This window comes from Equus quagga, chromosome 2, assembly GCF_021613505.1.
Source record: "Equus quagga isolate Etosha38 chromosome 2, UCLA_HA_Equagga_1.0, whole genome shotgun sequence".
NCBI lineage: Eukaryota > Metazoa > Chordata > Mammalia > Perissodactyla > Equidae > Equus > Equus quagga.
The window spans coordinates 143,294,384-143,321,618 of record NC_060268.1 but is presented as its reverse complement, the minus strand read 5'-3'; the positions used below and the strand labels follow the sequence as shown (position 1 = coordinate 143,321,618).

At 36.2% G+C, this 27,235-nt stretch overlaps 1 protein-coding gene across 2 annotated transcripts in view; it reads left to right on the top strand.

The window, feature by feature from the left end:
* PRKG1 (protein kinase cGMP-dependent 1) overlaps window positions 1–27,235 on the top strand; it is a 1,186,718-nt gene that overhangs the window by 144,618 nt on the left and 1,014,865 nt on the right. For both annotated transcript variants that reach the window (XM_046653608.1, XM_046653607.1), the window contains exon 2: window positions 1,164–1,330. In XM_046653608.1, the coding sequence (XP_046509564.1) occupies window positions 1,164–1,330 (167 nt within the window). The remainder of the gene's footprint in view (window positions 1–1,163; window positions 1,331–27,235) is intronic.

Genomic DNA, 27,235 nt, shown 5'->3' with positions numbered 1-27,235 from the left:
AGTTGTTTCAAATAGCTAATTAGAAATCCAATTCTTACTATTTTTTAATCCAAAATACTTCTTTTTCTTTCTTTCTTTTTTTTTTTTTGAGAAAGATTAGCCCTGAGCTAACATCTGCTGCCAATTCTCCTCTTTTTTCCTGAGAAAGGCTGGCCCCGAGCTCACATCCTTGCCCATCTTCCTCTACTTCATATGTGGGTTGCCTACCACAGCATGGCTTGACAAGCAGTGCGTAGATCTGCACCTGGGATCCAAACCAGCGAACCCCAGGCCACCGAAGTGGAACGTGTGAACTTACTTGCTGCGCCACCAGGCCGGGCCCCCAGAATGTTTCTTGAGCACCCATAACTGCAACTGGCATTGTAGTACATACCGGGCATATAGTAGGGAAAAAACTAAAAATGATCCCTAGCCTCATAGAGCATAAAGTCTAGTGGAAGAAGCACACACAAAAATAAGTAAACAAATTGTGTTTTACTGTAATTGTGTATAGTACAATCATCCTGATATTCTTTTATAATATATAAATTTAGTAATAATAGTGTTCATTCTATAAAATTTTGTTGTGTTTTGTTCATATTTATTCTTAAACTAAGTTGCAAACTTCAATTTAAAATGTCTGTCCAGTGGTTTTCCCACGATATTTGTGGTTCAAAAACATTTCAAAACAGGGGCTGGCCCTGTGGCTGTGTGGTTAAGTTTGCGTGCTCCACCGCAGGCGGCCCAGTGTTTCATTGGTTCGAATCCTGGGCACAGACATGGCACTGCTCATCAAACCAGGCTGAGGCAGTGTCCCACATGCCACAACTAGAAGGACCCACAGTGAAGAATATACAACTATGTACCGGGGGGGCTTTGGGGAGCAAAAGGAAAAAAAGTAAAATCTTTAAAAGAAAAAAATTTCAAAACAAAATGGAATTGTTTGATTTTGCTTGTTTGTTTGTTGGTCACATATTCATTAAATGATACTTAAAAGAAAATTTCTCAGTGCCTTTTCTACTGCCATGGAATTACTTTGTTCTCAAATCTTTCCGAAAATTATTGGATTCCTCACAAGAAAATGCATTTGGAGTGTGCCAAAACACTGTACGGCTCCGCTAAACCTCATAAACTATGAAAGCCCTTGTTAGATGTGCCAGTAAATCTTCCCTCTCTTGCCATAGGTCTAAGGATCTCATAAAGGAAGCCATCCTTGACAATGACTTTATGAAGAACCTGGAGCTGTCGCAGATCCAGGAGATTGTGGATTGTATGTACCCGGTGGAGTACGGCAAAGACAGTTGCATCATCAAAGAAGGAGATGTGGGATCACTGGTGTATGTCATGGAAGGTATGGTTTGTAACTCTGATCCTCTGACTTTCAAATATCCCCTTTTCGTCTTATCAGCCTGCACACAGATGGCAATGTATTACGTGGGGCAATTCTATTTTTCCCTTCTTTGTTGAGAAACAATTTGAAAAGAGATGGAACACTACTTAGATACAGTAGTTGACTAATTGTATGAAGTGTTTGTGTTTAGAATGTTAAGATGAGAATTCAGTATTTTTTCAGACATAGGAAGGGGATGATACTGTGAAAGAAATGCTATTTATTGCACTGAATAAGACCATACACTGTCAGATCATTGAGCAAGCTCATAAAGCTTCAATGGAAGCTCAAGTCTATTTTTGGTCAGATAATCAAAGTGTCTTCAACTCTAACTTTCAATATATGACTAGGTTTCCTGCTCTGATTCTTCTATAAAAAGAGAATGTTTGGGGCTGGGCCTGTGGCCGAGTGGTTAAGTTCACGCCCTCTGTTGCAGGCGGCCCAGTGTTTCGTTGGTTTGAATCCTGGGCGCGGACATGGCACTGCTCATCAAACCACGCTGAGGCGGCGTCCCACATGCTACAACTAGAAGGACCCACAACTAAAATGTATACAACTATGTACCGGGGGGCTTTGGGGAGAAAAAGGAAAAAATAAAAAAAAATTCTTTAAAGAAAAAAAGAATGTTTTCTGTGTTTTATGTGTCTGATAGAGGCAGATCATAAAGTTTGGATGGCATATTAGCTGCCTAATTAATGAGTGATAGCTTATTTCATAAATCTTGCACAAACTAAGATAGAAGCTCCTTTGAAAAAAAATTGAAGCATGCTCTGTGTAAATATGTTTTATGCTTAGGTAAATTTTCATAAAGTGTATTTATAGCTTGGGATTTATAATGGCATGTTTTCCTTTTGTGGAAAGAAAGAAGCCTGAAATAATGACTGAATCAGCTGAGAAGAAAGTGATTTCAGAAATAGCTGGAATATAAGACAGTTGGCATACAAAAATCACATTTGATTTATTAGGTGGCAATTATAGTTTTATCCAAAACATTCATGGCGGTGTCCTATAACTGTGAAGTTTATAGATCATTAAGAGAAAGAGTGTATTTGGGCAAGTCACTTAACTTCTCTGAGTTTCACCCATTTTGTAAAAAAGAAGATACCATTTCTTTCTGGCAGTGGTTCTCAACTGGTGTTGATTCTGTTCCGTAGGGGACATTTGGCAATGTCTGGAGACTTTTGGTCCTTACAATTGGGATGAAGTTGCAGGTAGGGGAGGCTACTGGTATCTCGTGGGTAAAGACCAGGGATGCTGCTCAGCAGGGCACTTGCCCACAACAAAGGATTACTTGGCCCAAAATATCCTCAGTGCCAATCCTGAAAAGCCCTGTTTTGTACCTTCGTTACAGGATTGTTATGAAGTTAATATGAAGCAATTTGTATGAATGTTTAAAGTGTAAAATGTTATCAAATAATCAGTATTATTGTTTCTATTAAATACTTGACAGTACATAAGAAATGTTTTTTATGCCTTTGTCATTCACCTGTTAATTTTTCTTCGTAGTCTTTTTGACAGGTTAGGTGTTCAATTTTTGAGTAGTAGTTTCTATCATTCTTTTCTTTTACAGTTTTCAGCTTTTGTGTCAGTGTTATAAAGTTTTTCCCTGGGCCAAAAGGAAATAAGTGTTCAGCTAGAATTTCTTATGATAAAAACAAGACATAATAAACAAAAATGCAAATGATATATACTTGGAAGAGAATGGCAGAGAAAGCAGATGAAATTATAGGGCAAGGGTATATGTGGGTAGTGAGCAGGAAGGATGAGGAAAATGCAAGAAATATATAGAGGCCGGACGTAGACTACGAATACAGATGCGAAATGTTAAGAACTACTAACAATTTGAAACCAAATTTAAAGCATTTCTGAGATTATAATATATCAATGGTTTATATTATTTGATTTTTCAGATATTTTATTGGCAGGCATGTTTTTAAAAATATAACTTTTGTATAAAGTTTTGTACACTTTACTTCAGCTATTTTCAAATGCTAATTATTGATATTTCACACAATCTTGTGAATTTTTTCTAAAAATAGTTCTATTTATCCATACTGTTCCTGTTTCTAAAACTAACTGCAAGTTAACTAGCCATATTAGAAGAAGCTTGGAAATCATAGTTAATATTTACTGAGTGTTTAGAACAACTCCCAATGTGTAGAGCATGCTGCTTCTAAACACTTCCCATGTATAATATTTATTTAATCCTCCAAACAGTCCTGTGAAGTAAGGGCTAATATTTATTATCCTCTTTTATAAGATGAGGAGACTGAGGCCTGAGGAGGTTAAGTAATTTGCTGAGGTCTCCCAACTAGTTTATAGTAAAGACTGAACTCAAGCAACTTGGATTCAGAGCTCAAGCTCTTAACTACTGGGCTATGAATTGCTCAGGGTTCTCTAGAGAAGCAGATGTGTAGGGGAGTGTGTGTTGTGTGTTGTGTGTGTGTGTGTGTGTGTTGAGAGAGAGATTTATTCTAAGGGATTGCTCACGTGATTTTGGAGGCTGGTGAGTCCAAAATCTGTGGGATAAGGCCAGCAGGCTAGAGACCCAGGGAAGAGTTGATGCGACAGTTAAGTCTGAAGGCTGCCTGCCGGCAGTTCCCTCTTCCTCAGAGGAGGTCTGTTTCTTTTCCATTAAGGCCTTCACCTGATTGGATGAGGCCTACCAACATTATGAAGCTAATCTGCTTTATTCAAAGCTACTGTTACTGAAAGTCTGCTGATTTAAATGCTAATCTCCATTAAAAAATATCTTCACAGAAACATCTAGCATATTTATAAGTTTTAATTGAGGAAATGTTTCATTGTTTAATTAGTTTTTTATCAACTCATTCAATCTCCTCAAAATTTAGATGGCAATGTTCTTAATATAGATGGATTCTTTTTCATCTGTGACCATTAATATTTATAAAGGGTATACCATAGTAACAATGGATGAAACACTGTAGAGAATCTTTCACAAACTTGCTTATTATCAAGACATGCAGAAAAACACCCAGGGTGTTTACATGGAAAATCAGTCCAATTTTTCCTGTCTCTCTTCAGTTAAATGAAGTTTTCTTCATAAAATGCTTGTGTAAGATGTGCGTTAAATGATTTTTATTTTAGCCTGGGCAGTCTCCCAAGTATTATTGCATACCTAAATGCTAAAGTTTCTCATCATTTTAACAAAAGAGGATAGTCATATGGTAGGACTTCACTAATTAGGATGACTGAGGAATAGTCATCTGGAGGTAGTGTAAATACACTATCATGTATTTTCAAGCAAAATGAGTTGCGTGACTTTGAGATACTTACAATTGCTGGCTAGTAGAAGTTTCAGTTTCAAGTTTTTATCAGAATTGTTTGGTATTAGTTTCTTAAGGCAGCAGTGTAAGTACGCTAAGTTGCTAAGACTCTGTTTACATTTTAATTATGTTTTCAAGTATATAAGTGACTCACAAAAATACTTGAATAATGTTTATTTTCTTAAACAAATAGACATTGGCCTTTTATGATGTAACATTTGTTAATATCCTTACATTCTTGCTGTCCATAAAGATAAACTTTTGTCCACTGTCATCCAAAATAGAACAAATTCTGACTTAGTGATTTAGAGTTGATCATGTGACTAAAACATATTCTTCGGGAATCTAATATTTTCATATTGAAAAATGTCTCATTCAGGTGCATTAAAGAGGTTGATTTGCTTAGCGATACTGATTTTGCACGTGTAGGGGAGGAAGACATTTCCTCTTCCCAAATGTGGGTTCGTCTGGCCGGAGAACGAATTAAATTCACATGAGACAGAATAGCAAGAGAAAATTAAACAAAGCTTTATGAGGAACCATGGCCCGGGGCCTTTCTTCCCGAAGGAAGAAAGGGCACCAAAGAAGTGGGGTGCACACAGTGGTTATATACCCCCAAACGGGGTGTTTCACATGTGATTGAAATGTCCCTCCCACAATACTCACAAGATTGCCCTGTTCGCACAGTGCTTGATGGACACAGCAGGTAGTGGTCTGCTGTCTCAGTGGGCGTCGTAGCTGGAGGCAAGTCTATTGTCTGGAGCTGGGCGGTCACAGGTGAGCGCAGCAATCAATTCCTAGCCTAAGGAAAGATGCTTAATCCTTAAAGAAATGCCAACATTGGGAGCTGGAGGGAAGTCAGTTACAGGAGGTTACTAGACAAGCACAATAAAATGCAGATTTAAGTCTTTGCCTTTGGTATTGATCAAGAGTTTCTAGAGAGAAGGTCATCTCCTTTCTTCTTCCTGGTACAGAGAGGGAGGCACCTTTACAGATAGAGATTTACCTTACAAATGTAAATGTGTCCTAACAAAGGGCAAGTTCCATTCCTCAGAGCCTCCTTCCCTGTCCCAGTTTATCAAAAGCAATCAGCCTCAAATAATCCTGATGCCAAAGAGACATACCTTGGGGTGGCCAATTCCAGGTCCCCACACACGTCTTTTGTGATTTTCCATTGCGGAAGCAGATAGATACATTTTTTTCATTGCAGAAGCAGATAGATTGCATTTCATTTTCTAAAAATGGCAAGTGTCTGTTTAGTGTTCTTTGACCATTGGCTACTTTGAGTGAAACTTTTGAATGAAATCAGTTTTTTTTGAGGCACTTGTTAATGGTAATAGCTTTTATGAAGTACTTATATATGCCAGATATAGTCATGCATCGCTTAACGATGGGGCTACTTTCTGAGGAATGCGTCATTAGATGATTTTGTCTTTGTGTGAGTATCATAGAGTATACTTACATCTAGGCTGTATGGTACTAATCTTATTGGACTGCAGTCATATATGTGGTCTGTCATTGTGCCTCATGAATGTACTATTTAATCACTTTATAGGGATTAAGTTTTTAATTTTCATAACACTCTTAAGAGGTAGGTATTATCTTATCTACATGTTAATAGGTGAGGAAACTGATGCATGGATAAGTTAAATAACTTGTCCAAGATCATAAAACCAGTATGCTGAAGTGCAAAGCTTGGCTGGCTGGCTCCAGCGTTGCCATACCTAACGACTGGGCAATTACCTTTTGAAGTACAGATTAAGGGTACTGTTGTTACATATTTATTATGTCTGTCTCAGTTTTGGGAGCCTGTAAAAGATGCACAGCATTAAGCAAATACTCTAATAAAAGTAATTTGATTGTTTGCAACAAAAAATAGAACTTGAATGGCAATAGTTCAAAAGGAAAATAATCCAGATGTTTCCTATGAATATCTCTTAGGCTTCTTTGCATTCTTTCAACATGGAACTGCTTACTGACCTCTGTATGGATCGTCTCCCATCCATGCCTCTGCTCTTGTTAGTTGTCTTTTTCTTATTGAAAGAATGGCTGTAATTTGGCTTAATCTTGGTTCATCTCTGTATCCTTATTGTTTAACACTAACCTCTGCGGTGTACTTTGAAGTCCCTATTTTTTCTGTCTACAATCAATAGCATTGATTTTGTTTTTCTCATAGGTTTTTTTCTTTAAATTCTTTTTGAGGAGGAATAGTTCTTTCAGCTCATCACACAAATAACTCTTTTAATAGGGCTTTTGTACACTAATGCTATATTAAGAAACAAAATTCAGCTGAGTAAATTTGAAGATCTAATTGGCTTTATTTAGCAATTCATAAATTGGGCAGAGTCCCATCTAACAAGTAGAATGGGGCTCTGAGGAGCTATATAAAATGGAAGGTGTTTAATGGCAGAAAGGAGATGGGGCAAGGAATCACAAACAAAAGAAAGGATTATTTTAGGCAAGGTCACCTTCCTTTGGAGGAAAGGCAGGGGTCTATCCTGCAGATTATCTCATTAATGCTGATCAGGAAATTCCAGATTGACTGGTTAAAGGTCACATTCCTGGGAGAGGTTCAAACTGCAGTTGAGTCTTAGTTTGCTGTTGTGGGGCAAGTGAGTTCGATTTGGGCCTGTAGTTTCTTTTTTTTCTTTTCTTTAATTGCTAAGTGATCTCTGGTTATTCACAGCAACTCTCAGGCACTAGCCCCATGTTTCTGTTGTTATTGCACTGAGATTTCACTTTTGTCTCCTGAAGACTGGCCGTCTGCTTCCTTTTGCAGTGAATTGGTTGATGCCAGATCTGCCTATTATGCTGATGTCCAACGCTGTTTATTCTTCAGCGTAGCCTGGAGCCATGCTAGCCGCCATGGACAGTAAACTTGTACAACTTCATACAGCAAGTTCTATTCCCCTGCCCCCTGAAACATTTTTACTGTCTTTATATAATTAAATGCTGTACTGAAAGCTGACATTCAAAGAGGCATTTCATATAAGAGTAAACATTAATGATGAGCCCCACCTTGTCAGGTGGCATTCAAACACTACCTCAGAGTATGTGGGAATTGAATGCATTTTCATATGAATTAGCTCTCTCAGTAAGTTTAACAGGAGAAAAAGACCATTTTAATCTCCCAAATCAGATGCTGCCTTTTGGCCTTATGAGTTTTTCATGTTAATCTGAAAGTTGTCTTTAGAATAGTTGAAATACCAATGCACTTAAAGTTATTTTTGCATTTCCTTTACAGGACCAAGCTTATAATGTTAATGTTAAAAAGCAAGCTTATCTACTGCTTATATAAACACAGAACAAACATCTATTTATAAAAAGTTATCCTATACATAGAGAACCTGGTAGTATTAAATTTGAATACTAAAATGTATTTCAGTTATGGAGTCCATGGCAAAGACTGGGAACTGAGATATTTAGGTGGTATGTGGGCTATCATGTTTATTTTGGGGTGCCAAGCTTCAAAAAAGACTTTAATGTACTTGAACGAGTCTAGGAAGCATAACATATGTTTTTTAAAAATTGACATTGTTTCGTATATAAATGGAAGGTTTAGGAGGAAAGGATAACTGTTTTTAAATGCAGAAAACATTCTCACATGAAAAGGGAATTATTTTTCACGAATCTAGACAACCAAAGAAGAAATGCAAGTTATAGGGAAGTAGACTTTCGAGTCAATATTCTGCTAATTAATATGTTCCAAAAGTGAAATGAGCAGCCTGCTGTGATGGCAAGAACCCCATCTCAGGAGACGTTCTAGCAGTGACTGCATAGCATCTGCTGGGAGAAATTTTGTGTGGGTGGAAGAGGAATTCCCTGTGGCTGTTTGTAACATATCTCCTATCCCTTCCCCAAACTCCAAGATTCTGAGTCTGTGGGACTGTGAACAGATATCCTACAAGTTAGCTTATGAGAACCCAGCCTTCCCAAAGCCTCCTCTTGAAAACTCGCTCCTATGTGCAGTGTGCATGCTTACTTTTGGATATTTTTGTACCTTATATTATATAAATCTAATAATACTTCATGTATTCTTTTGCTACGTAATTTTTTTCTTCAATATTATGTTCCACTATATAACCGAATTGATTTATCTTTTCTGCTGTTGCTTATAGTTGGATTGTTTCCAGTTATTTTGCTCCTGATTACTAAGGAGGTTGAACTTCTTTTGATATGTTTATGTACTGTTTGTGTTTCTTCCAGGAAATGTCTGTGGTCATCTTCTGCCCATTTTTTTGTTGATTGGTTGACTTTACACATTTTGGAGCTTAATCCTTGTCAATTACATGCATTGCAAGTAACTTCTCCCGTCTATAGCTTGCATTTTTAATGCTTTGTGCTGTCTTCTGATGAACAGAAGTTATTAATTTTAATGTAGTCAAATATATCAATCTTCTTCTTGGTTTGTGCTTTTTGTGTCTTTGTAAGAAATCTTGGAAGGCAGTGTTTTTCATGTTCTTGTGTGTGTATGCGTATGTGGGTGTCCATGAAGGCATGTGCGTAGGTTAGGTATGTAAGATACTATCTATCAAGGAATATATCCCTATTTATAATCTAAAGGAGAGCTGTCCTTTTCAAAGCAGGAAGCTGGAAAGGCAATACGTTTTTGCTTCTATGTTCTTTTTTCCCAACGTATTTTAAGAATTCTTTATAAATTGCCCTCAGGGGACAGTAAATATGTTTTTGAATGTGCTTGATGACAGCGATTTTTTTTTCTGTGAGGGTAGGTTTTATATTTAGAAATAATCACAAGTCATTTAGTGACATTTGATGAATAGAGGCAGATGATTAAGCTGAGTAATGCTTTTTCTTTTTTGGCTAAAACAGGTAAGGATCTGTGTATATATACCATTATAAAATAATGGCATTTCTTGTACAGTTTAAGAAAAATTAACAAGATGTTTTGATCTACAACATCATTATTGAAAGACTTTCATATTTTGAAGGATGGTGTTCTTAATACTCATTTGGCTACTTAAGTTCTTGTATGATTTTGTAAAATATAGGCTTACCTTGTTGTGGTTCTACTAATATATAGTTCTCCATTTTCTTTCTAAATTATTAACGGTGGAATTGAATTTATTATGTTAGAAAGGTGAATAGTGTGGCTTTTCTTACTTTTGAAGACTCTTGAAAGCTAAAATAATTAAAACTTGCTATGCTTGTTTTTTTGAGATGGTAATTGAAAAGCCATCAATTTTTTCAAAAAGTTAATCTGAAATTGGTAAAGCAGATCATGGATTATATTAAAAAATATCTTTTTTCTCCTACTATTACTTAGCTGTTACAATTTTTATTTCCGTGCTGATTCGTTTTGCTAAAATATCCACCTCTCCATTCTTCAGTTTTGAGAGAATACCAAATTTGAAAGTTTAAAAATACATTTTTGGTAAAAATTAAAAACAAAAACAGCATAGCTGCAAAAAGTGAAAAGAAAATGTGGACCTTCTTGGCAATAGTGTAATAACACATTGATTTCTTGCTAATGAGGTAAAATTTACTTCAGCCATCATTACATGGAATTGTTGCATAGTTTGCATGGTGAACATTAAACAACATTCTAAAATTGTTGTGAGTTCATTTTAAAAACACTTCGGTGTATTTCTTCAGGGTCTTTAACAAGATTTCCAATGATTTTTGTGGGAGGGCTGGATAGACTGATGCTTTTCATATCCATCCCTCTAATGAAAAATCCTTGAATGGTTAGTAATCATTTTGGCACACTTTCAAGGGGCAGGGTAGGTAGGAGCTACTTCCAGGCACAGTGAAGCTGTGTGGTGTGACTGCCATGGCAACAGCCCACCCCACCCCCATGCCAGAGGACATGGGAATGGATCTCTGAAGTCCTTATTGGAATTCTCCCATGACTCCGCCTTTGAGAACCACAGCCTATAACTGCACACACTTTATCTGAATTTAACTACTGTGGCTTTGGAAGCCTGCAGTCTGAGTCTCATCTTTACGTTTAGGATCTTCTTTAAACTTTTTTTGATGAAAATGAAAATATGTTTGTACAAACCTTCCTTGGTTAGTGCACAGAGATTTAGAATTATGATAAATGACTTGAAATGCTATTAAAATCAATACTTGAAAATTAATATTTCATGCATATATAAATATCAAGAAATTCTTATTGAGTGTATTTTCGCTAATGATTTATTTAGTACCATTTCTTTTTCTGCCTCATTTGCCCATCTTTACTAAAGCAAATTGCTTTCTGTGTACCACAAAACTACCTTATAGCTATTACAAAAATATATGAGAGGAAACTCTTTTAAAACCAACAGATTATTTACTTGGTGTTTGCTGTCTTGTGTAACTTAATGAGAACAGTTAAGTTACTCTGTACGCTTTTTAATATCAAAGCAAATTAAGCTACTCTGTTTATTCATCAATAGCAAAGCCATATTAGAAAAAGCATCTAGTGAAGGTAGTCAAACTCTTAGGAAGGGTGGTTTTCCATTTCACAAATACACAATTGTGAATTTACAGAGGAAAATTAAAACTTTCGACAAAAGTTTTATAATTTACTTAGTAGCCTATTGTAATAACTTTCACTGAAAGCCATTCACATACTAGTCAAATATTTTTTCTTCATTTTTATGGCTAGAAGAACATAATTTAATGTTATATTTTATATTTGGCTTATGTTTGCAGAGCATGATTTTCCATTACTCTTGTATTACATTGCATTTCATAACGTTTTAGAATACTTAATACCTTCAGCAATATTCTTAATATAGATTTGTGCTGTCCCGAGTGGTTCATTCAATGATGGTACATGCCCTCAAATTAAAGCCATTCTTTAAAGATTTTTAATAATTTGCTGCTATATTTCCAGTGCAAAGATTTTTATTGACTCACCCTGTTGGAAATAAACATACACAGATACTTATATTTTGTACCCATGTGTATGTATATGAATTTACATGAAATTATCCATTTTCAGAGTTCAGATTATATATCAGGAGATGATGGGTGGTGGTAATGTCATATAAAGGATGCTATCAATGGTTAAATTTAAATTTACAAGAAAAATAAGATTAATAACAATTACCTTAAGTATTGGCGATAGGCTCTCAAGTGAATTAAAAATTAGTCTGCAAAGGAAAAACACTTAGTTTATAGGTCTTTGAGCTTCGTTTTGCATGCCATTCTTTTAAAAGAAAATTATGATGACTTGTGTGGAAAGTCTTGATATTTCTTCATTTAATTCTGTGAATTTAAATTTTTATTTATTACCTCAATTTTAAAAGTCAAAGTCATATGAAATAAGAAAAGTGTTTTAATAGACTTTTCTTTGTGTTGAGAATTAGGTTACGTATATACATAGCAGGCATTGCTAAACTACCATGTTTTCCTCCCCCTCCATATGGCGTGTTTCTACAAAAGTAGAAAGGGTGTTGGAGATAAATCAGACTGTGGATTTGACTGAGTGTAGTCCATGAATATATGAAATTCTTTGTATTTTCCTCGACAACTGAGAATAGCAAAGAAAGTATTTAATAAGTTCTTTTTGCAATACAGTTTCTTTACTATGATTCATTTATTAATTCATTTGATTATTTATTCATTCCTACAGTTCAATTCCTACAAATACATCCTCAGTGCTATCTATGTCTCAGTGGACACTGTGGATATAATAGTGAACAAGACATACACAGTCCCTTCTCCTCTAGAACTTACATCCTGATGATGATGATAAGGGAAAAAGACAAAGAACGTACATGGAGATAAGCAAAATACTTTCAGATAGTGATGGGTGCTATGAACAAACTAGGGTGATGTAAGACAGAATCATGAAGATGGGTCTGGCAATGATTGGGGGGGGGGGGGGGCAGGGAAGGCTTCCCTGAGAGGGTAACATCTGAATTGAGACCTGAATGACAAGAAGGAGCCAGACCCAAATGTGTGGCTAGAGGATTCCAGATGAGGCCAATGGCAAGTGGAAAATCTAAAAGATAGAGAAAGCTTTGTATGTTAGAGACAGAAGGAAGGCAATGGTATGAGTTAAGGTTGGAGAGGTTGGCAGAGGTAAGGTCCCATGAAAGACCCTGTAAGTAGCTATTCCAACAGATTTAGAGAGTGTTGGAGGAGCTTAAGTTTAGATGAAACATGATCTGGTTTATGTTTTATAAGTAGAACAGTGGATTACCCTAATAATCAAAGGTTGGAAAAAATGTAATGTATTGTAGAGTGGTGGGAGAAGTGGGGATACAAGTTGGGAGACTATAGCAGTGACCCAAGCAAAATCCTGACTTGGGCTAGGATGGCAGCATGGGAGATGAGGGAAGTGTCGTATATTTTGGTAGCTCATAGATGTGATATGGGGTTGAAAGAAAGAGCAGTTGGGAATGACTTTCAGATTTTTTATTTAAATAGTCGGGTGAATGGTGGTGCCATTTTCTGAGATGGAAAAAAGTGAGAGGAGTTCATGTTTAAGAAAGTAAATCAAGAGCTCTGTTCTGTCAAAGTTAAATGTTAACTTTGCCTATTAGACATCCTACTGGAGATATCAAATCTATGACAGTGGACACTCATGTCTGAAAGCTCAGTAGAGGTAGAGTGTGGAGGTAGAAGTGAGTCCTCTGTTAACTGAACCAGGCACAGAGGGAAGATGGGTGAGAGTAGTTCTCTTGTAGTTATGGTTGTTTTACATGCAGCAGATTAAATGGGTAAATTTGGATATTTCAACAGGTTTCATAGATATAGCTATTTATAAATATTTTCCATGAAAAATCTTTGTAGTAAACTGAAAATTTCTTTCTATTTTATGCAAACTAATATCTTTAGAGGAGCAGTTTTCAAAATGTAGTCTGAGGACCCCTTTAAGGGGTCCTTGAGGTCAAAACTACTTTCATACTAACATGAGCATGTTATTTGTCTTTTTCTATCTCATTCTCTCATGAGCGTACAGTGGAGTTTTCTAGAAGCCACACGATGTGTGGTATAGCAGCCAATTCAATGCAGAAGCAGAGAATACAGCTGTCTTCTATTGAGCAAGACGTCAATTAGCTTTTCAAAAATTATAAAACAATGGCATGATTTTTATTCAATATTCTGTCTTTAAAGTGTAGTTAATTTTATAAAAATATATTTTAACATGTTTATTATCAGTTTATTATTATTTTTAAGTGAATAAATATTTTTAAAATTTCTCAGTTTTAAAATCTAACAGAGTAAACATTAATAGATTCAACCCACATAGGCAAATGCTTTTTTTTTTTTAAGATTTTTTTTTTTCCTTTTCCTCCCCAAAGCTCCCTGGTACATAGTTGTATATTCTTAGTTGTGGGTCCCTCTAGTTGTGGCATGTGAGATGCCACCTCAGCATGGCTCGATGAGTGATGCCATGTCCGCGCCTGGGATTTGAACGGACGAAACACTGGGCGGCCTGCAGTGGAGCATGCGAACTTAACCACTCGGCCACGGGACCGACCCCCATAGGCAAATGCTTTTTGATGTTTTCAATAATTTTTGATAGTTTAAAGAGGTTCTGAGACTAAAAGTTTGAGAACCACAGCCTTAAGCCAAATGATCTGAAGACTAATTTGACCAACTAGATGTTTCTTTCAGAAAGTAAGCTGGGATTAGTTTAAGGTTCAAAGCATCAGGTATCAACTCTCCCTCCCCAAATAGCACCTAAATTGGACCATGTTCCAAAAGAAATGTCCCTTAAGTAAAGTTGTGGTAAAGTAGAAATAGAAAAATTTCTGTAAATGCTGGCATTTAAATCTAGAGCAAATAGCCAATACAGATCAGCAGTGGGCAAGTAAGTTCCATTGAAGTGCTGATTATTCTGTTAATTACATTCCATTTCACAATTTGAAAAGTATCCTTGATGTGTTTTGCGGGTTCTGTTTGTACACTTTCTAATGTTCAAGGTTTGGGAATTGAATGGAGGTCCCCAGTGATTATCCTGAATTAGTATAGTAGAATGCTATTCTTTTTGGTAATTAGACTTTAATTATGGTTCTAAAGGAATAAAAGAATCAAATATTCTTTGAATCCAATCAGCATTTTTGGAGAAAGAAATGGTTTGATATTGTGCTTGTTTCTCACTTAAAAAAAAATCCTGGAAGCTGTAACAGTTGGTATTTTGAAGGCTCAGTGCGATAACTCATTTAATACCTTTAATGCTTTCAAATTAAAAAAGAGATTACAGTATGTTACACGAGGTACAGTGTAGGACTCTCAGTGCATATGTAAACCTGAATTGTCAGCTATTGATTGAATGTCTCTTTTTAAATTTTTATTGCTAAGTAAATGTTTGAAATCTCTACATATTTCTTTTGTGATGCATTTTGCAAAGAGCTTTTTCATTTGCTAGTGCGTTTGCTTGTTTCTGATATCTCACCACCGTGCTATTAAGCATTTTCTTGGGATAAGTTAAAAAAGAAAACTTGCTGCTTTTATTTATTGTTCTTGGAAAGACAACTTTCATTTTTCTTCTTCCAAAGGCAGCTCTTAGGAGATAAGTAACATTGCAAGATAAAAGGCTTACTCCAACAGGAAACACATATGACATTATATTATGATGAGATATTAATTTTAGTTGTTTTTCATTGCGAACTATAGTTCAGTATTTTCAGTACATTTTGTTTCCTGTTCTCACAAGGCATAGACTTTTCTTGACATAACTAGATTGCTGGACTAGGTTTCTGTCTCTTGTCGCCATGTGCTTTGTGTTATAAGCTTTACCCATTTGGTTTTAGTTATCTTGTAGAGGAGAAATGACCACTGAACTAAGAGCCATAAATTCTGGGAGTTTAATCCAGACTCATCCATTAAGTGGCTATGTGACCATGTTGAAATGTTTGAAGTAACCTCTGCACTTTAAGTACTCTAGTCAAGTCATCATTTCCTCATTTGCCAAATAATATAATATTTGCCAGGCATCAAGCCCTGTGTCTGGTACCTGGGGGTAGCCATTGCTCGTTGATCTGCCCCTGCTTCCCTGCTGGATTCTGCACTCACCACTCCGGGGCTGGGGCTCAATTTCTTCAAATACCCGCTTGTCTCCCTGACTCTGTGTATTTTCCTCCGACTGGAGTACAGACACTAAAACGTTTCTGCTTTTCAGAGTCAATGTAGGAGTTGGCTCTGCTGAGAAGCCTTCTCTGACACCTCCTGACTGGGCTGCATTCTCTTTTCTAAAGTTCCTATGACATTCTCCGTGACCCTTTACATAAGCACAATGATCACACCCTGTTTTGTCCATTCATCCAATTTATTCATTCAGGAAATACTTATTTTGCACATATTGTTTGCCTCGCATAGTCCTAAGTGTTTGAGTTATAGTAGAGACCAAAGAACATAAAATTTTTATTAACATAGTGCTTTTATCCTAATGAGGGAGATACACAACAAACAAATATTATAATGTGTATGTGTGTGGGTGTAGACTTACACACATATATATGTCCATAAAATCGGGTGAGGATAAGTGCTATGAAAACCACAGCGCGGTCAGGGGTAGAGAGTGACATGCAGGATGGGAAAGAAATTGTGGTGTTACACGGGCCAGTCAGGAAAGGCCTCTCTAAGTTGAATGTTGAGCGGAAGCAGAGACACGAAGGAGGTGAAAATGGGCCGTACTAATACCTAGGGGAAGAGCATTTTAGGCAGAGGGAATAAAAATGTGCAAAGCACTGAGCCAGATTGTGGTTGACATCCTCAAGGAAGTCTGAGAGCCTGTGTGGCTGGAGTGGAGTGAGTGATTATGGGGGTGGAGGTGAGGGAGTTAGGTAAAGAAATCAATGATATAAGAGAGCTCCAGTGGCCTTGTAGGCCATGTGAAGGACTTTTATTTATTTATTTATTTTTGTCAAGATGGGAACCCCTAGGAGGGTTTGAGAAGAAGAGCAGCCTGCTCTCACTTAGGGCTTTTTTTCAGCTGTGGAAAATAAACTCTCTGGTAGCAAAGAGGGAAGCAGGGATGTCAGTTAAGAAGCTGTTGAACTAGTTAAGAAGAGAGATAATGATGACCTGGACTAAGGTGGTAACAGTGGAGGTGGCGGCACTGTCCAAGTAGTGTAGTGGTTAATCTCGCGCACTCTGCTTCTGCAGCCTGGGGTTTGCCGGTTCGGATTCCGGGCATGGGCCTACGCACTGCTCATAAAGCCATGCTGTGGCAGGCATCCCACATATAAAGTAGAGGAAGATGGGCACGGATGTTAACTCAGGGCCAATCTTCCTCAAAAAAAAAGTGGAGTGGTAAGTAATGGTCAAATTTAGAAACTATTTTGAAAGTGCAACCAACAGCATTTAATAATGGATTGGATAGGAAATGGTACGTGAGATAAAAAGAGGAGTGAATGATTCCAAGTTTTTGACTTGAACAACTAGAATAATGGAATTGCCTTTTACAGAAATTGGGAATACTGAGGAGCAAGACTGTTAGTGAATATCTAGTGTACAGTCATTGTTTGCTTATTTTTTGTATTAGGGATTAGCTAAATTGGAATAACAATGAGCCCTCAAAATACAGTGGTTCAAGTAAGATGTAACCTTATTTCTCTTTCATGTAATATCCATGAGGTGAGTGGAAGAGGCTGGTGGAGCAGCTATACTCTGTGTGGTTATTCAGGCACTCAGGTTTGTTCCGTCTTGTTGCCTCATTATCACCCAGGTGTGACTATTGGATACAGGGTTGAAGCTGGGTCATTATCACGTTGATATTCCATTCCCTGGGAGGGGGAGAAGAGGAATGATAGAGCAGAAGCTTCATCCTTGAAGTGAACATGTATCCTCCAGCTGCTCTCATCCTCTTGTCCAATACTTAGCTACAAGAAGAGCTAGAAAAGCTAATCTCTATAGTGGTAGCCATCTGTCCAGTAAAAGATTAATGAGATGGTTCTCTTACTACAATGAAGTAGAGAATGAATTTTAGGGGACACTATGCCATATTTGTCTCTCTCTCGTAAGCAATGTAAGGTCAGAAACTACTTATGTTCTCTGTAACCCCAGTACTTACCATAGGGAATGCCTGCACATGGCACATGTTCACTACATGTTGGTTTCATTAATACTAATTAAATGGGACAGAAATCATTTTATACCGGATTATTGTGTTTCCTCCTATGAACTTCTGAATTAATTTCATAACTCATTTTTCTTATTTCAGACTATATTTTTAATATATCTTTATCACTAATGGAGAAAAACTGAAGCCTTTCAATTCTCTTTAAGTCACTGTCTTACATCTATTTATTACCCAGGATGAACAAATCATGATGAAATATTATTTATGTTTTTTAGAGTATTTACCTCACACACTTGCTTCCAAATAACAATTCCAGGGATCACACTCAGTGGTGAAAGAATGAATCACTTCCATGTAATAAAATTGTATCACCTACTCCACACTGCTTAATTCTCCAAACCTCCCCTAACATTCCACTGAAGCTGAATGCTGCTGCTCCCTCCTAGTACTGTTTATTTAGGTTAAAAGTTAAGAGAAGATGTATTTGGATTTAAAGTTTTTTTATAGGGTCATAAATCAAATAATATTTTAAAATTGTGTTTTGGAATAAGGTATGTAATCTGGAGATAAAATTTAATAAGAAAACAAATTGGAAAGACAATAAAGTATTTTATAGTCAGGCAACTGAAAGATGACACATGGACGTATTACGTCTCATTTGGAAAGCTTGAGGTTCGGCTATCAATATGAAAGAAAAAAATTCCTATTTCTTTGTAATATGCCATTTTGAGAATTGGCCCTATCTTCTGTCCAAGATCTGTCTGTGGGTATATATATCTCATTAGGTCATCCTGTTTGTGGAATGCCATGCACCATTTCCCAAACACCCCACGGTGGGAGTGATTTAATTCTTGTGTATTTATTTGCACATCTTCAAGCCTAGGTCTATGTATCACATATGTTTCCTTAATTTATTAGTAGCATTTTAATTCAGAAGGTTAAAGGAAGACACAGATATTGAAGGACCTCTTTAGTCTACCAGACTCTAAGTTCCATGTGAGGAGAAACCTTGTGGGTGTTCCCCCAGTGCCTAGCCATGGGCCAGCACATAGTAAGTGTTTTATTCATTTAACAAATAATCATTAATCAAATCTTGTTTGAATGCTAAATATACTCCCCAACACCAAATCTTCACAGGGAGTCTATACACACCCACACATGAGCAAAAATACAGACACACACATGCACACAAACCTGTATTAAATTCCCTTCAAATCTAGAATTAACTTCTTATAGATACTAAAAACTGATAATAAACCATTATAACTTTTGAAAAATTTTAGGAAGATAGTTATTAGGCATCTGGTTAATTTTGGAAATTATGTACCTATTTTCCCTCTAGATGAAACTTTTATTTATTTAATTTTTAAAATCTTCCACATTTAGTCTTTCAAGATTTTTAAATTCTCTGTTGAAATTTAATAAGCCAAAGCTTTCAAAAAATATGATTATTTGATCTACTATCATTTAGATTGTGCAGACCTTCAATTAAGATCCTTAGAGGTAGGCATTATGTGTATGTATGGATATGTAAATTCTCAACTTTTTAAAGATGAAATTTTGAAGGGCAGCCTACCATATTGTGATCATGCCGTGGGTCACTTGGTGTATCTAAGATTTCAGTAATATTGTTTGATGATAGTAGTAAAGAGATTCACAAAACCAAATATAAATCTTCCATCAATGTGGAAGCATATCCCATTATGCTGAACAGGTAAGTCTTTGAAGTTAAGCTTTGCCCTAAGGAAAGCAAAGAAAATTAGAAAAAATTTGAGTAAAAATGTTTAGTCTTTCATATTTTATAGTGCTGTAGCTGTAACTAAAATAAAACTGAGTTTAATAAACTTTTACCATGCATGACAAATATATTTCTTCAACTCATCATACCAAATATATTTCTTTCTAAAATTACCCAGCCATATCACAGAATTGCTAGAGTTGGAGGATCAAATCTTTCTTGAGGCTTAATTAGGTGAACGATGGAAAGTCAAGCTGCATGTCCTAGAAATGTGAGAGAAGTGAATTTCATAAAATATGTTACTATTGAGAATGTTTTCCCTTTTGTTAAACTAATGCAACTGAAAACTTTTTAAAAATTGAATTGTTTTTCATTGTTCAAAATAGAGAAGTGATTGTCAGCTTCAGTTCAGTTATCCTTGTTTCCAAGATTGAGGGAGAAAGAAGAACCCCGCAAGTATATTTTCCACTTTGGGAGATGGTAATATATACTAGTCCAGGATAAGCCTTGGGTTAGTTATTTCACCTTGCAAACCTGTGTTCATTCCTTGTAAAATATGAATTAATAATACCTTCCTCAAAGGGTGCATGTGAGGAGGAATTGATATGATCGTGAATGTGAAACGCTTAGCAGTCATTGAAGAACATTGTAAACATTAAAAAAATAAGTACTAATTTGTCTTAGCATAGGAAATTCAAGTATTTAACTTTCTTCTCATCTCCTAAAGATGTGCATATAATCGAAAGATTTATTACATTAGTCTTAAGAAGTGGGAACTCGAAATTGAAAATGGTAAATGTTTAACAATGGGTTCTGAAAAAGAAAAAGAGGAAAGAATAAAAGCCCTTGTTTGTAGTCTTTGCAGATTTTCGTGGTGTAAATACTCTCATCATGGCCAATTTCAGACCACCAACATGAAGCCTGGATACAGGGTTGCTAACCTGTTTGAGTCAGCCTGACACATCACTGGATATGCCAGTTCATAAAGAACTGCTTAATCAATCACATCTATAACTGCAGAATTGGTACATGAATTTGACACATTATACTTCTGTTAATTATTCATGGACTGCATTTTCCATCAGTGCAGTTCATTGATTATACTTCCAATGTCAGTTCCTTTCAGCTCTGAAATTTCAGATTTCCCTTCAAACCTTACCTTTGAAGTTGCAATTCACTCAGAACCTGCGCTCGTCCCGCTTGAGAATAGCACATTGGGTGCACTGAGCTTCAGCTATTCCTCACAGCAGCGTGCTGTGTTACACATGTGCTATGTTTTTATTTATCTGTTGTGAATAATTCTTTTCTTTCATTGAGAGACAATGTAAAAGGGCTTGTGAATTCCCACTCCTTTTTAACCTGTGACTAGTTAGTTCTTTATCAATTATTAATAATGTTGCAGAGAAAATATGTATTTCATGGAACAAGAGATTTCTGGAATCAAAAAATACCAACAAGGTAAGAGCTAAGACACTTGGCTAGACTCACTGTGTGTTCCTTAGGCCAGAGTTACTATGATACCATAATCTAGATCATCTGATTTAACTCTTCTACTTCATGCGCATGTTAGTTATAGGTTCAAAATTTCTTTAATGGATTTTCTTCACATTGGTATATATTAGTTCCTACCAATAAACCTATAGCATGGATTCTTTTGATATAATAGTTGCCATTTACTTTTATCAGAGTTTTATACTTTCTTTTCAATTTGCTTTCAAATCATAGGATTATCAAAATATCTGCTGTCATATTCATTCAAATATGATCATTTCCACTCCAAAGGTAAAACACATGAAACCTCATTCAAACGCTTTCCCATATCTTTTTACTTTTTGAGGAAAAGTAGCCCTGAGCTAACATCTACCACTAATCCTCCTCTTTTTGCTGAGGAAGACTGGCCCTGAGCTAACACCCATGCCCATCTTCCTCTACTTTATATGTGGGACGCCTGCCACAGCATGGCTTGACAAGCGATGCGTAGGTCCACACCCAGGACTGGGACCGGCGAACCTCAGGCTGCCGAAGCAGAACATGTGAACTTAACTGCTGCGCTACCAGGCTGGCCCCCCTCTCCCATCTTTTAAGGCCAGAGATAATGTCATTTCCTCCATCACACTCCTGGGCTTTTTTTTTTAAAGTAATTTCTTCCTCCCCCAATTTCCTTCCTCTCCTTAGGCAAATATCACTATAGCCTAGTTCACTGGTTCTCAGAGTGTGATTCCTGGACCAGCAGTATCAGCATCACCTGAGAACTTGTTAGAAATGAAAATTCTCAGGGCCCACCGCAGATGGACTGAACCAGGAGGTCTGGGGCTAATGCCCAGCAATCTGTGCTTTGACGAGTCCTCTGAGTGACCCTGCCTCAGAGGGTTTGATTGTATAATTTAGCTTCCTGTTTAGTTGTATCCTCCACAAAGACCAGGATTTATGAGTAATTATATCTTTGAATTGTATCTACCCAATAAGTATTTGTTGAATGAACTAAGTCAATGAATGTAAGGACAATTTAAGAAACACAGGTCAATTAACTGGAAGAATAAGGGCTAAAATGTTTCATTTGAAAGGCTATCACTTGGAGGAGAAATGAGATGTGTCCTTTAAACATCCATACGCTGGAATTAGAGTAAATGAATACAAATTATGAGTGCTTTTTAAGGTTAGGTTATTTTGATTACATTAGCTCATTAAATCTTAACAACAATGCCATTAAGTAGGTGTTATACTCATGTCACTGAAATGAAAATATGAGGCTTAAAAGGTTGTAGAGGAGCAAGACAATTCCTCTACACTCTAGATTCTTCTGGCTGGTCTAAGAATTAAATTGGTGTGAATAAGAATAGCAGGAGAAAATCAAACAAAACTTTATAACATGTACACATGGGAGAAACCCAGGAAAGCTGAGTAACTTGCCAGAATGGCGAAAGCTGCTACCTCAAATATCATCTTCAGCTAAAGATAAAAGAGGATATTGGGGGTAATGGTTTGGGACTTAAAAGGGGAGGAAGGCAATTCACATGGAAACGGAAAAGCAAATATTTGGTAGACAGAACTTTGATAAGAGTGGGCTTAGCAAGGACCCTCCCAGTCTATCAATACCCAGAATTATCTATGGTGATGCCCTGTCCTGGGGACAGGCCTTCTATCTTAAATTCTTTTAGCATTTAGGGGGAAGTTAAAAGTTTCTTTCAGAGTCTCTTGTCCTTAAAAATAATCAAGCCAAAGAGACACATTTTGGGGTGGCCACTTCTGATCCCCCGTAGGGTATCTATGTCTCTGTATATCAGGATCCCATACTCAGGCAGGTTTCAAAGTCAGTTCTGTCTGACTCACTGTCTCCATCATGTCAAGAGTGAGTCAGATTTCAACTCTGGAGATTATTGGTTCAGTCAGTTTATTCAACAACCATTAATTGTATATAAATATGAGCCAGACACCATGCTAACTGCTTAGCATTTAGCAATGAACTGCAATGTCCTCATCTGTAAAATGTGGATAATGAAAGTATCTATAGTTCTTAGGGCCATTGTGATGAATAAATATGACAGACATCAAAGTAATAATTAAACAAGACATAATCACAAATTGTGAGGGGTGCAAAGATGGAAAGAAAGGCTTACAATAAGAATTTATAATAGAGATACCTGATTTAGACTGGGTCAGGGGAAATTTCTCTAAAGCAATGACATTGATGCTGATCCAGAATGACAAATGTCATTTGGCTAGTTGACAAACTAGGGGAAGAGCACTTCAGGCATAGGACCTTCATGAAAGCCCTAAGGTGTAAGGAGCTTGCCCATGCCATGGAATGGAGTGAGATCCCTGTCTATGGAAATTTTCCAGGGGGTCCTCCTGAAAATGATGTTTGGAGTGTGATGGAGATGGAACATGCGTGGTAGAGCAGTGTTACACTCCATGTGCTGTCAATTTTCATCTGATCCTAAGTATTTGTGTTCCCCACATAAGTTTATATAATGCCACCAATAAAACAATAAAGCAAAGTATATATAAAAGTCCAAATAGGAGCAAAAGCTTGTGGTTAAGTATGACATCAGATAAGTATTTTTTAAGAGTGAAAACTAGAAGAAACAGAAATCTGAAGAATTTAGAGTTTGGATGAGCCAGCATTTTGAGCAAACCTGAATTCAGTACAATATCCTCTAGTTTTTCTCCCTAGCACTTTCTAAGAATAACTGAGGATGACAGATGGCTTGGGGGCACTTTTCTTCATAATTAATGTGTCGAACTCTTCCCTAACTGGATTACAGTGGCATTTCTACTAGAAAATCTCAGATTAGATTCCTTCCCAATCATACTTATCATTTGATATACAGTGTGCAATGCAGGTAGGATGGAAAAGGGATGGTGTGAATCACTAAGTAAGATGGATGTATTTCAAATGAAATTAAATTGTGATAAAAAGATTATGTTATTTCTAAGTCGCTCTTTGGAAGACATTACTAAGTAAAAATGTATGTATTTCAATTTAATTCTTTTTTCATGTTAACAAACTTTACTTATTCCTTATTTGACTATAAGACTAGTATATGGAGACTGCTAGTTGTTGTTCTATAAAGATTCTAAGCCTCTCGTTGACCACATCACATACTTTTTTTTACTTCCTGGGACTAGCACAAAACTCAACAATAATAAGCACCAGTGATGTTTGTTGAATGAATAATTGAATGAAATAGAGATTATCATATCCAGACAAGTAATTATGAATGGAAATAAAATATCACATAGAATACATTTAATTTGTATTGTAGGAATCTTGACTGATATTAATTCCTGATGTATATGAGTTGTTGCCCATAACTTTCACAAGTGTAGAATGTAAAAGAAAAAATTCATAATAAGCTAATGTTGCTACATTGCTTTAAAACACCAGTTCAAAATTTCTGTTTGTAGCATCAATGAGATGTAGTATAGTCTGAATTTACATAAATGAAATGGCAAACGAAGAGTCATTGCGATAAAGCCACCTTCAAATGTCTTTGTCTATCACATGTTCATAGTTGACAAAAGGGAGAAATGTTTCTGTGTAGATATAATTTGGGATGGCTTTAAAAAATAGAATTCCATATTAAAAATTGCATATTAACCTTAACTTATAATTTCAAATTCCAGTACACATGTAATATAAATCTTAGGAGTAACCTCTAAGAAATATTTGTAGTTAAAAAAGGAACAGTGCAATTGACAGTTTATAAATCCATATTATCCCTCACATAATGCATACGTTGAAAATAGTATACATTTGGTATTAACTGTAAATATTCCTAATCCTTACTGCTTATGTTTTCAGTGTGATTATACTGGATGGAGGAACTTGTGTCTTCATGCACATCTGTGTATCAGTGTTCTTTGTAAAATACTAATTTACTGGAGTAAGAGAATTAATTGAAGAAAAAAATGAGAGGATAGTATAGATGTGATATTCTCCTATGAGGTAGACAGCTTTTAATGTAATTATCATCTAATTATAGAAAAAAAATCACCTTACACACATCTTCCAAATACACTGACCTTCTACCAAGCAACATAACATTTGATACATGATGTTAGTATGCTAGACTGACTAAGGGAGCTTAATGCAGTCAAATGAAAACCACCGATGCTCTACATTTTTATATTATATCGTTGAAGCATATTTTTTGTTATGTATGAACAAATATATTTTGGTATTTCCATAAAACACCCAGAGAAGCTTCCACTGTAACTTCCTGAACTGCCAATGACTTGCACTTAATGGTGTCAAATTTCAGTCAACCAGGAGTTATAAATATGTAAATTGGTGCTCAGAACTTTGTCATAAATTCTGAGAGAGGCTACTGTTATGACAAAATACGTCAAAAAGTAAATTCTTTGGGCTCTACAGAATATGTATTGGTTTTATTCAGCATCTATTTCCAAGACTAGTCAAGAAGACAACATCCCCTGGCTCCAATATTTTACTTTCTTAAAAGGAGTTTTTTGAATAAAGTATATATAATGATCGCAAGACAAAAATTAAATGAAAATAAAAGTTATGATTTAGATAAGGCTATAGAACAATATGGTTAATATATGATAGTTAATTCTCAGCTTTATCCATACATATCCATTCAAAATATTCATCTAAATAATGTTTTTCATATCTTCTTGCACTTTCAAATATAGTAGAATTTAACTGTTGCAGGGGAGCATTAATAGCCTGAAGACACACAGAAGCAGTGGAAGGTTGAAAGTCTTACTTTTGGTTTTACTCTACATGATAATTGTGCGATAATACATTGTTCTTTCTTCTTCAATCCTCTTTCTTAATTAGGAGTTACAAATTATAGTAAACTGACTCTCTTGTCTCGGTGTTTTAGTCCTCAAACACACGGTGCCCGATAGTGGTCTGGATTTCCCTTATGGTCTTTACTCTCCAGATACTATTTTTTCACACTGGAATTTTCTTGGGCCCTCTCCTTAAATTTAACTGTGCTTATCCAAATGCTAGGATAGTAGTGAAAAACTTATTCTCTTGAGTCAGACAGTGCCAAGTCCAAATCCTTGCTCTGCCCACGACGAGCCATGTGATCTTGAGTAGATTACTTAACTTCTCTGGGCATCTGTTTCTTTATCTGTGAGATGAAGGCGATAATAGTCCCTACTGCATGCTAACAGTTCCTACTATGAAGTAATCTCATGTAAAGTTTTTAAGCATGTGGCCTGGCACATAGACGGTCTTCCATAAATGTCTTTCTTCTTATTCTGTCCCATCGCTCAGATCTCTGTGAGCTGGCCACATACCTATTCTTTTGATCTAATTCAAATGAGGATCATAATAACTGACAAAGTCTTAACGTGTTATAATCAGCCCTCTGCCTGTGGCATTTGGGTGGGGACCTTCAAAGACTTAATGCACTGGAACAAATACTGCAGGAATTTTCAGCGCCACTCACAGGCTCTCTCTGAGGGAACATTTATGAGAGGGTGGAATCTGTCAGAACTCTTCAGATTGCCCTGTGGAAGCTTATCGTCTGTACTTGTAAGAGCAACTTGGTTGATTATTTCACCTGTGTCTATAGTATGATTCCTTTTTACTTCTAACCTCAGGGCTGGCCTAAAGGCAAAAATAGTGAAGTAGACTTGGTTCGCCTTTGCCATATGCCTCCCTCCCTTTTAACATATTTTTCTCATATACCAGTATCCCAAAGATCCCCATCTTTGAACTAAAGATGGCTGATATAGAAAATATAAATCATATATAGTAGACAGAGAAACCCAGTTAACATATATGAAAATTTAAGTATGATATTTTATCATATAATTTCAATCTAATTAATCCTAATGACTGGGTATGCTTCTTTAGTAAACAGTGAACCAAGTAAAATGTGTGAATTTTCCCCTATCTGCTCGTGATGCTGAGACCCCTATGAAGATGAGTTTGCATGATTTCAGAATAAGTAGGTCTGCAGACACAGCTGCCGCTGCAAAATATGGCATTTCTCATTAGGGTTCTTTCTCTGGTAGCAGCAGTGCTCCTAGACAAACTTTACTTCCAGTCTTGCTGTGAATAGCTATTTTTCATATTTAAACAGAGATTGGACAGAGAGGTTTACATCTGCCTAATTCTTAGAATTTAAGGAAGATTATTGTATGGGTTCTTAATTTAACGCAGCTATTTTATAGAAGTACTCAAAAAGAAGTAAAAATGAACTCTGTGGAGCCCTGATCTCTTCAATACACCTATTTTATTATTTTGTCTATAAACTTTCACTTAAATTTTTATAACATTTTGATCTTATTTAAAATATAACTCTTTTCTTTCTTTCTTTCTCTTTCTTTCTTTCTTTCTTTCTTTCTTTCTTTCTTTCTTTCTTTCT